Source organism: Nelumbo lutea, chromosome 1, assembly GCF_056320005.1.
Source record: "Nelumbo lutea isolate HS-2025 chromosome 1, American lotus-T2T, whole genome shotgun sequence".
Taxonomy (NCBI): Eukaryota; Viridiplantae; Streptophyta; class Magnoliopsida; order Proteales; family Nelumbonaceae; genus Nelumbo; species Nelumbo lutea.
Window position 1 is genome coordinate 198,967,266 of NC_142684.1, and position 14,953 is coordinate 198,982,218.

Sequence of the window (14,953 nt, forward strand, 5' to 3'; positions counted from 1 at the left end):
TGGCGCGCTTCTTCTCCAAAATTATTAATAAATTGAAATTAAAAAAAAAGAAAAAAAAACCCTGAAATAAAATCCACTTCTTTATTTTTCCTTTCAAAACTCTCTGCTTCCGCTATGCCTATAAATATATAAAAGCCAAGTAAAAGAGAACACCCACATTTCCACCCAGCTACGGACATGCCTAACCGCTGCCCCCGTCGGTCACCGGCGACGCCCGTTCCGGTGCTTGCCGGGCTGACAGTCATCATCTGTCTCTTCTCTTCCGTCAGTCCGGTCATCGGGTGGCGCCCATGGCCTAATCAGCAACCCACCAACAACACCACTGACCTTCTGTTCGGAGGCTCGAAGAAGTACGAGGGCTCGTCCGAGTTCGTTCACCTGAGGTACCACATGGGCCCCGTTCTCACTGCCAACATCACCGTTCACACCATCTGGTACGGGACATGGCAGAAATCACAGAAGCGAATCATCCGGGGCTTCCTCAACTCCATCTCCGCCGTCGATGTCAAAGCCCCGTCCGTGGCCGGGTGGTGGAAGACTGTGCAGCTCTATACCGATCAAACCGGAGCGAACATTTCCCGAACAGTGGTTCTCGGAGAAGAGAAGAACGACCGGTTCTACTCGCACGGAAAGTCGCTTACTCGCCTTTCCATCCAGTCTGTGATAAAGAGCGCCGTGACGGCCCGAACGAAGCCCCTCCCTGTAAACCCCAAGAGCGGACTCTACCTCCTGCTCACATCGGACGACGTGTACATGCAAGATTTCTGCGGCCAGGTCTGTGGGTTCCACTACTTCACTTTCCCCTCCATAGTGGGGTACACGCTACCGTACGCCTGGGTGGGCAACTCCGCCAAGCTCTGTCCCGGCATCTGCGCCTACCCGTTCGCCGTACCGGTCTACATGCCGGGTTTCAAACAGATGAAGTCACCGAACAGTGACGTAGGAGTGGACGGCATGATAAGCGTCATCGCCCACGAGATTGCGGAGCTAGCAACCAACCCATTGGTGAACGCGTGGTATGCAGGGCAGGACCCTTGTTTTCCGACGGAGATTGCCGATCTCTGCGAGGGGATCTATGGTACGGGCGGCGGTGGGTCCTACACCGGCCAACTCCTGGACGGCCACGATGGGGCTACGTATAACATGAACGGCGTCGGGCGGAGGTTCTTGGTTCAGTGGGTTTGGAACCCTGTGTTGAACTACTGTTCTGGTCCTAATGCTCTCGATCAGTAGTAATACAGTAATAATTTGAACTTTGAAATTTAAACTTTGAACTCTGAATTCTGATTCTCTGAACAGAGAGAGGATGATTAGAGAGAATCCGTGAATTTCTTTCTTTCATCTGTCTTATTATGGGAAGAGAGAGAGAGAGAGAGAGAGCAGTTAGTTAGTTTTATTAAGTTGTAATAAACGTGTTTAGATGATTGTGTACAAAGAGAAAAGGGGGTTGGTTTGCTTCTTTTGCAGCAATGGAGATGTTTTTAGTCTCATGGTCTGTTACTGTTCCCGCCTTATTTAAAGTGGGTTGTTGAGCCCTGGAGAAGATTTTCATTTCGAAAATTTTCAAGTTCAATAGAAGGGAAGAAGAGAAAGAAAGGTTCGTATAGTCGGACTTAGATTCTGTTTTTTTTTTTAACTTTATCGGATATCGCGTTCGAGTTCTAAATAAATACTGTTAAAGTGGCACATGTTATTATGTTATTGGCACGAATATAAATAAAGTAGCCATTTGTGCCATTTCCTAACCTTTTATGCCTTCTTTTTCTTTTTTTATTATCGTTTAGCCTGATCTTCCACGTGGCAACTTTTTTAAACCAAAATATCTTGCCACCTGTTTAATACAAGTCAGAACCTGTTGGCATGGGTTATAGATTGGATGATGGGAAGCTGATGTTTGGTGCAGTAGTAGTGACTATGTGATTGCATTGGCCACAGGATTCTTTCATTGACGTCACCTAGTCGTAGGTAGCTTCCTTTGAAAGGATACCTATTTTTTTGTTATTCTTAAGAATAATTATTATGTATTAATAAACACTAAAAAGTGCAGCGACGCACTAGGGACTAGGGAATGGAGATTTTTTTTTTTTTTTTTTAATTTTTGCTACTTTTCATGAGGTTTGGCCGCTAATGGCTTAAAATAATACAGAAGAGGCCCATCTGATAATTGATTGAATTGTGTTTTCGTCTTCCCTTTCACAGTTTATGTTACAAACAAAACTTTGAGACTAGTTGAGAGTGCAGAGGAAGATAAGGGGGATATTATATACAGTACGAGTCACATCCTGTCATCTCTCACGTATATATATGAAATATGATTTATGAAATCGGTGAGTGAAGATGAGTTAATACAAGCCTATCCTACAGAAAGATAGTCGCTAATCCAAATTCCCAAAGGAATCTTGCAGCCAGCATTGCCACCCTACTTACTACATCCATAATTGTTTGATGTTTGGACTTTCTATTCTGTTCCTTTGACATCCGTCCTTTTAACAAACTGTTAATTCACAAGCTTTCCTAATCTGAGGCCACATATGGAAGCCACCTGGCATTCATGAGTACTTCCAAACTGAGCCGGAGGGTTTTTTGTATTCTCATTAAGTCGCTGTAGAGTAGTGATGGTTCAGTCACCAGTCACCAGTGTGAGTTTTGGATAAGCTATTGAAGTGCGTGTTTACACTCAAATGCATATTTGCACTCCAAACTGCGTTTGAAATGCATGTTTGCATTCTGGATTTTTACCAAATATATCTTTTGCATTTTCAAGCGTCGCCATGAGTCCAGTTTTTTATGAGCTATTCGAGTTCGGTTTGTAAAAAGTTTCATTTTGCACGATTTTAATCGAGCTTTGAATTGAGTTCGAGCCTAATTTACAGGTTCGTTAATAATAATAATAATAAATTTATTTTTATATATAATAATAATTAATTATTATAATTTTTAATTTTTTAAATATTAAAAAAATATTATATATAAATTTTTTATTTTTATAAAACATTTTTTTTAAGTCGAGCATGAGCTCAAATCTCGTATTGCCTTGGCAAGCTGAGCTCAAATAGGCTATTCAGCTCAGCTTGAATCCACTCCTATGCATTTTTCATGTGAGGTCCATATACAAGGGCAAGAATATGCTGGGCAAAAGCCCTCCCAAACATACACTTTGTTCTACAGCTCTAGTGCTAATATCAGAGAGAGAGAGAGAGAGAGTTGTCAGTTTTTTTGGTTATTTAAAGATGGCAGTTTTCAAGCATTAAGAGAGGATAACAACTGGAACTACAACAACTTAATTGCATAAGCGACCCCATCCGGCACCTGAGCATATTTATGATTTATCAAGAGAAGAGAATCACTATGATAGGAATGCAAATGGATCAGATTGAATTCAAATAACAATATATTCAAATTTGATCCAGTCAGGATTTTGCAAATGTCAATTTAGATTTGAATCTGTTAAAAATGTTGGATATTCAATATGATACGATTCAATTTAATTTCTATAAAATTTAATAAATTATTAAAAGAAAAAAAACACGACAATCTCTATACATTCTTTTTCAATCTGATTCCATTCGATCTAAAATTCCAGCAGGAAAATATCTGAATCCAAGATCAAATAAAAATTTAGATCTGATCCATTTACATCCCTACACTAGTCTCTACACACTTTTCCAGTCACTCGGTTGCATTACCTCTAATTCTCTATCCATCCATACAATTAACCGTCGCCATGATGGTGAAGGCCCACCGTCATTTGGTCAGTTTTGGTCCCACCCTTCAACTATAAAATATAATCAAAGAAAAAAAAAGGGACGTCGCGATCGCGAATGAGAACATCAAGGTCGTATTCGGGACAGCTTCGCCGTGGCGGATGAAGATGAACATAATAAACTAGACAACGTGGTTTCTACTTACAGAGTTACAGGGGATGACGTAGAAGCTTGTCAGCTTACCAATTGGAATTGGAATCTCTGGTCCCTCCAAATTTGTACCCAAATCTGGCAACAACTGCATGATATTTTCGAATCCCCTTCCTCAAACCCTCCAGGACCCAAAACGATTCCAATCCAAATACATAATTGACGTGGGTCCCCTACATTCCCTCCCTTTGTTCACTCCACTGCTCTTCTTTTGGGTTCTGGTTTACAACTTAGAACTTACAACAATGAAAATAATAAATATAAAAATAACATACTCATCTAACAGCTTAACATCAATGTTCTAATGTGGGAGTGGCTAGTGGGAAGTGGGAACCACCCTTGCATCTAGATCCAGTCCAGTCCAGGTTGATATATTGGTTTGTAGACAAAGACAAACTAGTACGTTTGCAGTGACTCATGACTCGTGTCCCTGCTCATACCGGTATAACAACCCATCCAGAGATTTCCACCTTACCACACACAGCAATAAAAGGGAGACCATCAAAAGGAGATAGCTTGCCCAGAAATAAAAGCTGGATCGAACAATAAAAAGAGGATTTCCGTTTAACCATGTGGATTGAATCCACTGACAAATCACATGCAGGTCTAATCTAACGCAAGGAGGTATTACAATGTGAGGAGAGAGAGAGAGAGAGAGACGACGCTCACACTCAAGTGTGTAAATCGGAATCCATGTGGGGCATCATCACAGTACCAATTTCAGAACTTTTATTCTTGGCCGGTTGGCCCATTGCATCTAGATGACCGAGACGGTAGGGCATTGTAATTTCAGGGTAAAATGTCTTATAAGCCAATTTTGACTTTTAGATGTATGATGGGTGGTTAATGACTCTTTGGCATCATCTATTTGCTTGAGACATTATCTTAGAACCAAACTATTGAGGATGCCGCAAGAATCATCACATAAAGAATGCATCGTACATGTTCATACATATAGGTGAAGTGGGTCCATTCAACAAGTAATGGTAATAGGTGGTTGAGATCGATCTACATTCTAGAATCAAACGGTAATACCAATTAAAACAGAAGATCATGTAAAAGACTCCTTTTGCGGATCTCAGTGAATATAGCCTTGCATCAATGCGCATTATATGTGATGGGTCTCGGCCTGACCTTGGTCTTGTATTGTATGTCCCCAACGAGCTTCTTTACTGAGTGTAATGTTCAACAGTTGAAGCGATCCATGGAGCATAGAAAACTTGGATCAAGGCAAGAACATAGAAAACTTTGAGAGGCGACTGAATTAGGCCGAGCGTGTGTGAATTCCATTTCGGCAACTTTCATTAAAGGGTTTGATTGGATTCTCTGGACGTAAGTCACGACTGCTGTTGTAGAGAAGCTTGGATGATGGATGTAAGCGATGGATATATCCGGGCTCTTCTCAATGAGCGAGCTTCGCTTCTACCTTCAGCATATTCCTCTCCCAATGGCCATCTTGGCCGCAAATCAAACTGCCCAGAAAGATGCAAAACATCCTCTTTAATGTAAATCAGAAATTTATCATACAAAAAGGGAAATGATTACTCGGAGCATAAATTCCATAATACTCCACGCTATATTGGAATACTCCCCCCCCCCCCCCCCCCCAAAAAAAAAAAAAAGTCAAAGTATGTGGGCCAATTACAAGCCAAGGTGTTTCCTTGACTCAAATGAGACGATCACTCTGCAATCATATATAGACAAGAAAAGATTGAAGTAGAGAATCAAAATATTCCACATAACAGCAGCAACAACGACAATAATCAAATGACAACAGCAGAGACATTAAGATAACTTGAAATGGCAGAAGCATGAGGTAAACTTTCAATTGATAAAACAGCTAAAAGAAAAAAAGAAGAAATGTTTCAGCAATATCCACCTTTTTTTTCCCTTTGTTGGCCAGCTTATGTGAAGATTAACTCCCAAAAGAAATCCAGAAATTGCAGGTTTATGAAGATAAAAGCAACATGATGGAATACAAAATTTTTGTTGGCCAGCTATCCCTGTATGATATTTGTCATCTGCATCCCTGATGTAAAGAAGCACCTAAAACTATTGTTCTGAAATTGTAAATAACAAAAATATCCATTTGTTTAATTATTGCTAGTTGAAGGGACTAGATGGGCTAGGTGCGGATATAAGAGGACATAGGTTGAAGTAGTAAGAAATGATATACGCGCTAATAATTTAACAATGGATAAGGCACTAAACAGAATGGAATGGCAAAGCAAGATTCATGTAGCTCACCCCATATAATTGCAACAAGTCTTAGATGATGATGATCCAGTCATTTAATTACAGTGTAATGTCCCCCCAAAGAGTGAACAATTAGCTAATTCATCGACAAAACCGAATATTTTCTCAGAGATATCTAGCTGGCATGAATTCTTTAGCTATGTCAATTAGCATGATATAGTTTTCAAACATCTCTGCATAGGTAACATGAGGTTGATAAAACACCATCTTTTAGAAGATTCTTTAAGTTTCTTTTACCTGCTGGCACTACATCTTATATTTTGACATTATCCCTTGGTTTTGCCTTTTTTTGGTCTTATCCATTGTTGTCTTACATTTTTTGGACTTGGCATGTGTTTAGCTATTTCTCTTAAAAATGTAATGGCAATGGATCCATATTGACATGGTGTTACACATACAAGCAATCTAGATGATGTGGGCATGAATACATCCTAAATTACAGGATGAGATACCATAAATGTACGAGAAAAAGAACATAAAACACTAAATCTATGTGAATCTAGTTTATACAACAAATATCAGGGGCACATAAAAATACCATGAGAAGTGGGGCATATAATAGTAGCTATTATGAGAACAGATGGCAATACAAACCACAGAATCGTCTGGTTCATTGGCAGGTGGTGGTGGGTCAAATCTTCCCAAGCGAAAGTGCTCGATCCCAGTCCAAGCAACCATGACACCTTCTCAGAAGAAAATCATGATGTTAGACTTTCATGAATAACTTTAAATATATATTAAGAAGAGATTAAACAATTAGAAAGAGAAGAATAAGATTTTCTGGAGAGGGGCTACATCTGCAAAAGGTGATGCAGGTAATCTATTAAATAGTCTTAGCTGAAAAGCAATCCTCTGGAGTCTGCATTTCCTACATATGCCAAAAAATCCGTGTCCATAAGAGTCCTACATCCTTGGGTGGATAATTCCACATTAATGACAACTATTGTTTGTTCCTCCAAATTTTGTGAAGGAAAATGGACGGATAGTTAGGGGTGGCAACAAGTTGGTTTGCAGTATGGATTAGAACCCTACTTAACTTTGGTGTAGGGTTCAATAATTTAATTTTAAAGGCAAAGATTTTAGTGTAACACAAGTATAGTACTCTTTTTTTGTTTTTTTTTTCTATTTTCACTGCAAGGGTATTATACTCCTAAAGCACCATAATCTCGCTCCCATGTTAGTTAGGGCAATCCTATGTTTAATAAGTGAACATTTTTTCAAGAGTAAAAATAAGTGAAGAAATTGGGATTCATTAAAACCTATAAAAAATTGGGATTCATAGAAAAAACATAACTGAACATATTATATTAACCCAAACCAAACCTGAGCCCAACCTGATTAAAATCCAACCCAATATCATTTGGTTGAGAGTTGAACAACTCAGGTTGGGTTAGGGGTTCACCCCAACCCAGCTGACCTGTATGGCAAAAGGTATTTGTATTACCATAAATGAGGGAGAGATACCGTCAACTCTTTACAATTGTCTATTGGTGTGTCACTGTAACTATTCACAATACAGATTCAGAGGACAAGCCACACTACACTGATTATCAAAAACCCATCCACATCTCGACAGTAGGTCTACCGTTTGAATTATTTCCCTTGTTGCAACCCACAGCAAAAGAGGCATGAGCCTTCCAAATCCAGGACCAAGAGATCTTCTGGAAAGGTCCCACCAAAGCTTGGTAGCAGGACTTGGTGGATAAACAGCATGAGTTCTCTCTAGTACAGATTCTGGTGTCCCTAGAGTTGAGATTAAAACTTACAGAGTTGAGCCTTCCAAACAGGTCTATCAGAAATGGGATCTTCCAGTCATTCAAATTCCTCCGGATATGAGGGACCCACACCAGCTGGCTGTTCAAGAACTCCATGTGATCCCTTACTAACCCTTCGCGGTCGGAAGCAATGTAGAAGTATAAAGCTCACCAAGCGGCTGATCTGCACACCAGGCATCAGACCAGAAGAGAATATTTTCTGTTCCCAGGTTTCAGTTTGATATGTTTGGAGAGTTCCGGCATTAAATTCATTATCCCCTTCCAAACACTAGTACCATAAGGCTGATGAGGAGGGTTTGAATCCCAATCTGTACGGTTACTACCATATTTACACTCAACAATTTGCCTCCACAGGTGGTTCCTTTCTTCACCATATCTCCACAACCACTTAGAAAAGAAGTGCTTCATTCATTAGTTTCAGCTTCCTAAAACCAATCCCTCCCTTTCCTTGGTCTTGCACAATGAATCCCATGCAAACAAGTGTAGTTTCCTCTCATTCAGCCTTCCTATAGAAAATCCTTATGCAGCCTATCCAGAATTCAAGCCACTGACGCTGGCATAGAGAACAAAGAAAGATAGTAGGTAGGCAAATAGGGCAGCACACTTTTAATGAGCATGATTTTTCCACCTTTTGACTAGTATCTGCACGTCCAACCTGATAATTTCCTCCTGAACCTCTCAATAACAGGATCCCAAATGGCCTGGGATCTGTAGTTGGCACCTAATAGCACCCATATTTTGAGGGGAGAACACTCACATGGCAATCCAGGGTAGAAGCTAACTTCTCAATATGTGGGACCTCCCCATATTAGCAAGCTGAGCTCAGCAAATTGAAGCACATTCACTTTCTGCCCTCCTGTCCCAGCTCATAAAACTTCTATATACCCTTCCAGTGCCTTAAACTCTGCCCAATTTGCACCCCTAAATTTGCATGACTAGAAGCTCCATGTTAGTCTGCTCTTTTACCTTTGTTATAGTAAACTGTAGAAGAGAGTTGCCCACACATAGGTATTATGGACTGATCGGTTAATAGGCTTAAACTGGATCTCAACCTGAACTAAAAAGGGGTCAGACATTTACCTAAGAAATTCTCCCCGGCTCCTAACCTGGTAAGGGGTATACCAAACCTGCGCCAATGGGGGCAAGTTAGAGCAGGCTTTCCATTTATCCGGACTCCATCTTTGTTAGCTAGAGATATTCTATATGAAAATATGAAATTCATTATGAACATTAGATGCTCATTTATACCATAGAACTAAGGAAAAAGAGTAAAAACATATGTACGAGTGCCCCCCCTCAAGGGCCTGTGGAGTGTCCAAATCTGACACATGTCTGACAAGGACAATTTACCCATTAAGGAGAGTTCATTAACACTGATAGTAGCTAATACAAAAAGAGGCACAATTAGTTTTAATGCAGATAGATCTGTAAGTTGAGCTAAAAAAGAAATGATGATTATAAAAAGAAAAAAAGAGAGAAAACCCATTAGGAAAGAAGCATGTAAATGATTTATTATACTTGTCTGGAGGAGATAAAAACTTCACATATAAAATGCCTGCAAGTATCGTGCTTTTGGTTTCTTTAGCTTTGTTTATCAGTAATTTTATTAATAAACCAGGCTTTAACTAAATAACATATGCAAGGGAGGAATAACGCATTGCATCATCTCAATGCTTTTAACTTGTACAGTTTTGAAGTTGATTGATAAAACATACATGTGCATATTCCGATAAAAAATCAAGAGGATGAAAAAAAATTGCGATGAAATTCTGTGCTTTACTGAAAAACAAAATAAAATTCATGACAATATTGGGGCTTGGTATAAAAAACACTACATTATCTGGGATTGGTATTAAAAAACAACAAGCAAAGCTTAACTCGGGCAGAAGCTGGCCTATTCTTTCACAGAAGAGAATGACATTCGTCTGGAATGGAGGAACGGATTATGATGCCAACCCAACTTAGGTGGAAAGAATGAAAGATGGCTATGAGTATACTTTTATTTCCTGTCAGTTGGCATTTTTTTATGCATGATACTCAAAATAGTATCTCATCCATATGGTAGCCAAATGAAAGAAAAACATAAATACCACCTACCATTATCTGTACAAAGGCTTGGAGGGGGGCAAACAAGTTGCAGACCCTTCCTCTTTACAATCTGATTTAAGCGAGTCCTCACATATTTATTTGATGCAACACCTCCTGACACTACCTATATAAGGTAGAAAGTAGAAAACCAGGACAAATGACATAAATCAGTAGGCAGTTATTAGGAGGATAGGAGCAAAGCAAATATTTTTAATACACATACCAAATATTTAACAGAAGGCTGAATCTTCAATGCCCACTCAATTGCTCGATCACATCTCTCTTCTAGGTGTAATACTGCAACTCGCTGCATAGTAAAGTTCCTTGATGAGGTGTATCAATACTTAACAGGGGAGAGAATACAAGGCCTTCCCATTGCTATTTTTACCAATACTTTGTAACAATTACACGTACTCATTCTATTAAGCCAGATACTACTACTAAACCTGAAAAGAGGCAGCAATATCAGCTCGTGAGCTTCTGTCTTCACAGCTTGCAGAAGAAATTGGAATTTCTGCTTTACTGCATACAACCTATGAAAACATCAGTAACTTAGAAGTTGAATGCAAGTAAGACATAAGCAAGGAGTTTAATCATGAAGCTTTAACTGTCAAATATTTAGAGAATAATATTATGCTTTGCTGAGATTTTTATCAGTATTTTTGGCATATGTAATTTTTTGTTTCCCCTTTACATTTATCTAATACACTAATACACCCCTTTATTATTTATTAAAAAGAATAAACATATGGGCATGTACTATATAGTTATGTTACAACCCTTTTACTTATCCTTCATATCACCTGCAAAGCCATTAAGGATTTCTCTCTAATATACACTCAAGTGGCTAAATTTTTTATAAATGTGAAACACAGTAAGTTATAGCTAGGCAATTTCATGATAGTTCAGATTTTGCATTAATGGTAAGTTTTAGATGTTGTATCTGTATAATGAAGTCAAACAAATGAGATCAAGTTTCTTCTTTCTTGGGATAAGTAATCAAGTTAATGAAACTTAACATGATTAGCAAAGATCAGCAACTCTTAATATAGGACTGATATGGCCCAAGGCTGGACTGTCAACAAATTTGAGGGAAAATATGTCTCAGGTGAGCTTGTGGGGCTAGGGGAAGGTTTAGGGAGGGCGGAAGAGGATTTATATAAATTTAGAGTGGAAATTCCTGCATATACAGAGATTTAGAGAGAGCGAGAGAGAGAGAGAGAACAAAAATTGTATATCTTGAGATTGGAATAATTTAAAGGGGTATTTAGGGTGCTAAACTAAATAAGGGATTGAATTTCAAGAGGCTCTGTGATGGTTTGCCATATAATGAAAAGAGCACTCAAAATGGAAACTTTTGAAAAACTAAGATTTTCAGTGGAAATCTTGAAAACTGTTTTAATAAGATGAAAGGGACATAAAATATGGGAGATGGCTGAACCAAGCCTGGTTTTCACCAAGGTTTGATAGATAGTTTGGAAGGAGGAGAAAGATTCTCTTTGGAGCAAGTGTGTAAAGTTGGAATTGAAGGAAACTAAGAGAACACTTATCGGGATTAATTCATGTTTGCAATGGAATTGAAGAAGAAGACCGTGTTTGCAATGTCACACAATATAGTCTAGGGTTTACCTAACTTTTTTTTTAAATAAGAAAACTCAAAATTATGATTTTTCCACTTATTCTCCACCTTAAAAAATAACTTCCTGATGACTTGATCAATATTTCAAAATTTAAACACAACTATACTATGACTAGACAAATCAAACTAATAAGTTGGACCACACGTACAACAGACAAAATGACCAAACTACCCTCAACCCAGAATGAGCCCAGTTTCCTGGAATAATCATCCTGCCAAATCAGCATTATAATGGATCCTTTTCCTTGGGGATTGGAAAGGTTTTGGGACAAGTTAGAATTGATGACTCTCCATGAAAAATAGAGAATTCAAAACTAGGTGCATGGATGGAAATTTTTTAATGAAACTATGTAGAGATATTTAGAATGAAGGATTATATGGGGCGACTTAATCTGAAGGCATTTTGACTGAATTTTCTGCAAAGGACTAAAAATCCTCTTCATGAGAGAAATTTCCAGAATTCAAAAATTAGGGTTCTAGAAAAAGCTTTGGGATGAAACTTTATAGGATAAAAGTTGATAAAAATTTATAGGAGGGAGGGAAGGAGGGGGGAGAGAGAGACGTTTGTGTTGCGCACATGCATGTATCTGCATTTTTTTTTTCTTTTGAGAAAGGGCAAAGGCAAAGTATATATATATATTTTCACTACTGAGGGCCCTTGCCCAAAAAGTACAAGAGTAAGTTAGCCCTATAGAATGAGAAACAGTACTAAATCACCATACAGCCAGTATTTATACTCCTCCAGACTCCATCATCCTTAGAGGGGCAATGAACAAATAAATGATCTGCTGTCAAGGGTATGGCCATACAGCACACAATCAGTATTTGGAATTTTCAAGCCTCTCCTAATTAATTTCTCCTTTGTGACAACTTGTTCCATACCACTTTCCAGAGCATAAACGAGATATCAGATGGAATTAGTGATTTCCCTCTTCAGCAGCCAATGCTTTGATAAAAGAGCAAACAGAGAACTTACCACCTTTCTCCCACTTCCACAGCTCATCCTCACACACAGGTCTATTTTGCTGGGACTTCAAGAATTTACCATTCACAATGCCGCCTCCGCCACCTTCCAGTCTTGTAGGTTTCTTCTAAATTTTGGTGCCCACATCAGCCTATTCTCTATCAGTTCATAATGTTGATCAATGGTGGCCTCCTTGTCAAAGTGCTACAGCAAACAAACTTGAGTAAGATTGCTGAAGGGGTCTGTTAACACACCACACATCCCTCCAGATCTTAATTCTGGTACCCTTTCCAACTTTAAGCACCACTCCATCAGATGTAAATCAGTCCTCTAATATCAAGATTAAATTTAGTGATTAGCAGAATAGAACAGATCTGAATAACTGTATAAGAGAGGAAGATGGTGAAGAGAAGAGGTAAGAGAAGAAGTCGAATTAATCCCCCTTCTCCTCTAACCCTATTTTTTTATTAATCTCTAAAAAATTGACAATGACAAGTATACCCTTAAGTGGGCGGCCAGCATGGCAGTTACATAAAGAAAGTAAAATAAGAACAAATAACTGGCCCATTAAGTGAGGCCCATCAACATAAAATAAAAGATAAAATAAAGGATATCACATGAGAGGCTGTTAGGGCCCATTCGGCCCAGTCTCTTTACACTCCCCCTCAAGCTGAGCATAGATGTCAATCATGCCCAACTTGCTTATATAGTGTGTCAATTTCCCCTTGGGAACTCCCTTGGTCAAGATATCAGCCAGTTGCTCTTCTGATGTGATAAATGGTAAACAAACTTCTCCTGAAGAGACTCTTTCCCTTATAAAATGCCTATCAACCTCAATGTGCTTAGTTCTGTCATGTTGAACAGGATTTTGTGCAATGTTGATAGCAGCTTGGTTGTCACAATAGAGCATCATTGGTTTTTTGTAGTTCATCCCCAACTCCTCTAGAAGGGATCGTAGCCATAGTAATTCTGACACACCATGAGCCATTGCCCTGTATTCTGCTTCAGCTGAAGATCTAGCAACTACTGATTGTTTCTTATTCCTCTAAGAAACAATATTCCCAGCAACCAGAGCACAATAACCAGAGGTGGACCTTCTGTCAACAATACATCCTGCCCAATCTGCATCAGTAAAGGCTTCCAGCTTCATGTGACCATGCTTAGCAAATAGAATACCTTTCCCTAGAGTACCTTTCAAGTAGCACAGAACCCTTTTTGCAGTAGCTAGATGAGTATCTTTGGGAGAATGCATAAACTGACTGAGAACACTTACTGCATAGGAAATATCTGGCCGAGTCATGCAAAGGTATAACAACTTCCTAAGCAGTCTCTAAAACACTCCTTTATCAGACAAAGTGCACCATCTGTGGCAGAAGGCTTATGATTAGGATCAATGGGAGTGGAGATGGGTTTAGCTCCAAGTTTACCAGTTTCAGCAAGAAGATCAAGGACATATCTGCGCTGAGATATGAATATACCATCCTTAGATCGAGCAACTTCAATGCCCAAGAAATACCGAAGATCTCCCAAATCTTTGATGTCAAATTCAGAGTTGAGAAATGCTTTTAGTTTACTGGCCTCTTCAATGTTATTACCTGTGACCACAATATCATCAACATAAACAATCAAGAAGAGAGTCATTTCTCTTCAAGAACAGTGTATGATCAGATTGTGTTTGAATGTAGCCGAAGGAGACAAGAGCAGCCCGAAATCTCTCAAACCAAGCCCGAGGAGATTGTTTGAGACCATAAAGGGATTTGTGTAGTTTACAGACCTTGCCTTTCATTTCTTTCTCATACACTCCTGGAGGTAGAGACATATAGACCTCTTCATGCAGTTCTCCATTCAAGAAGGCATTCTTAACATCAAACTGGTGTAGGGGCCAATCAAAAGTAGTTGCTAGAGAAAGTAAAACCCTGACTGAAGTCATTTTAGCTACAGGAGAAAATGTCTCCAGATAGTCAATGCCATACATTTGGGTGTAACCCTTAGCAACCAAGCGAGCCTTAAACCTCTCAACAGAGCCATCGGAGTGATATTTAATAGTAAACACCCATTTACAACCCACTGGTTCCTTTCCTTCCGGCAAGTCCACAATGTCCCAGGTATGCTTCTTATGCAGTGCATCAAGTTCGGTCATCATAGCATCCCTCCATTCAGCTTGAGATAAAGCTTCCGGTACAGACTTGGGTATCACATGGGAAGAAACAGAGGCAAGAAAAGAGTAGTAGGAAGGGGAGAGAAGGCTGTAAGATAAGTGCTTGGACATACAATGGGCTGTACACTTCCGCTTGCCCTTGCGAAGAGCAATAGGAAG

At 39.2% G+C, this 14,953-nt stretch overlaps 2 protein-coding genes across 3 annotated transcripts in view; one reads left to right on the top strand and one right to left on the bottom strand.

The window, feature by feature from the left end:
• Positions 1 to 151: 151 nt before the first annotated feature.
• LOC148880280 (protein EXORDIUM-like 3) lies at positions 152 to 1,490 on the top strand. Its single transcript, XM_088962152.1, has one exon. The coding sequence runs from the start codon at positions 178 to 180 to the stop codon at positions 1,231 to 1,233; it is 1,056 nt and encodes a 351-aa protein (XP_088818278.1). The 5' UTR covers positions 152 to 177; the 3' UTR covers positions 1,234 to 1,490.
• A 3,330-nt stretch (positions 1,491 to 4,820) lies between these two features.
• Positions 4,821 to 14,953, bottom strand: part of GCP1 (glycoprotease 1) — a 63,066-nt gene continuing 52,933 nt past the window's right edge. For both annotated transcript variants that reach the window (XM_088962154.1, XM_088962153.1), the window contains exons 9-13: positions 10,480 to 10,555; positions 10,257 to 10,340; positions 10,043 to 10,157; positions 6,765 to 6,853; positions 4,821 to 5,386 (exon numbers count right to left, since the gene is read on the bottom strand). In XM_088962154.1, coding sequence (XP_088818280.1) covers positions 5,252 to 5,386; positions 6,765 to 6,853; positions 10,043 to 10,157; positions 10,257 to 10,340; positions 10,480 to 10,555 — 499 coding nt within the window. In that variant the 3' untranslated portion in view covers positions 4,821 to 5,251. The remainder of the gene's footprint in view (positions 5,387 to 6,764; positions 6,854 to 10,042; positions 10,158 to 10,256; positions 10,341 to 10,479; positions 10,556 to 14,953) is intronic.

What these genes read in the sequence shown, in the direction of transcription:
- LOC148880280 (XM_088962152.1), top strand. Translation starts at nt 178, where the DNA reads ATGCCTAACCGCTGCCCCCGTCGGTCACCGGCGACGCCCGTTCCGGTG.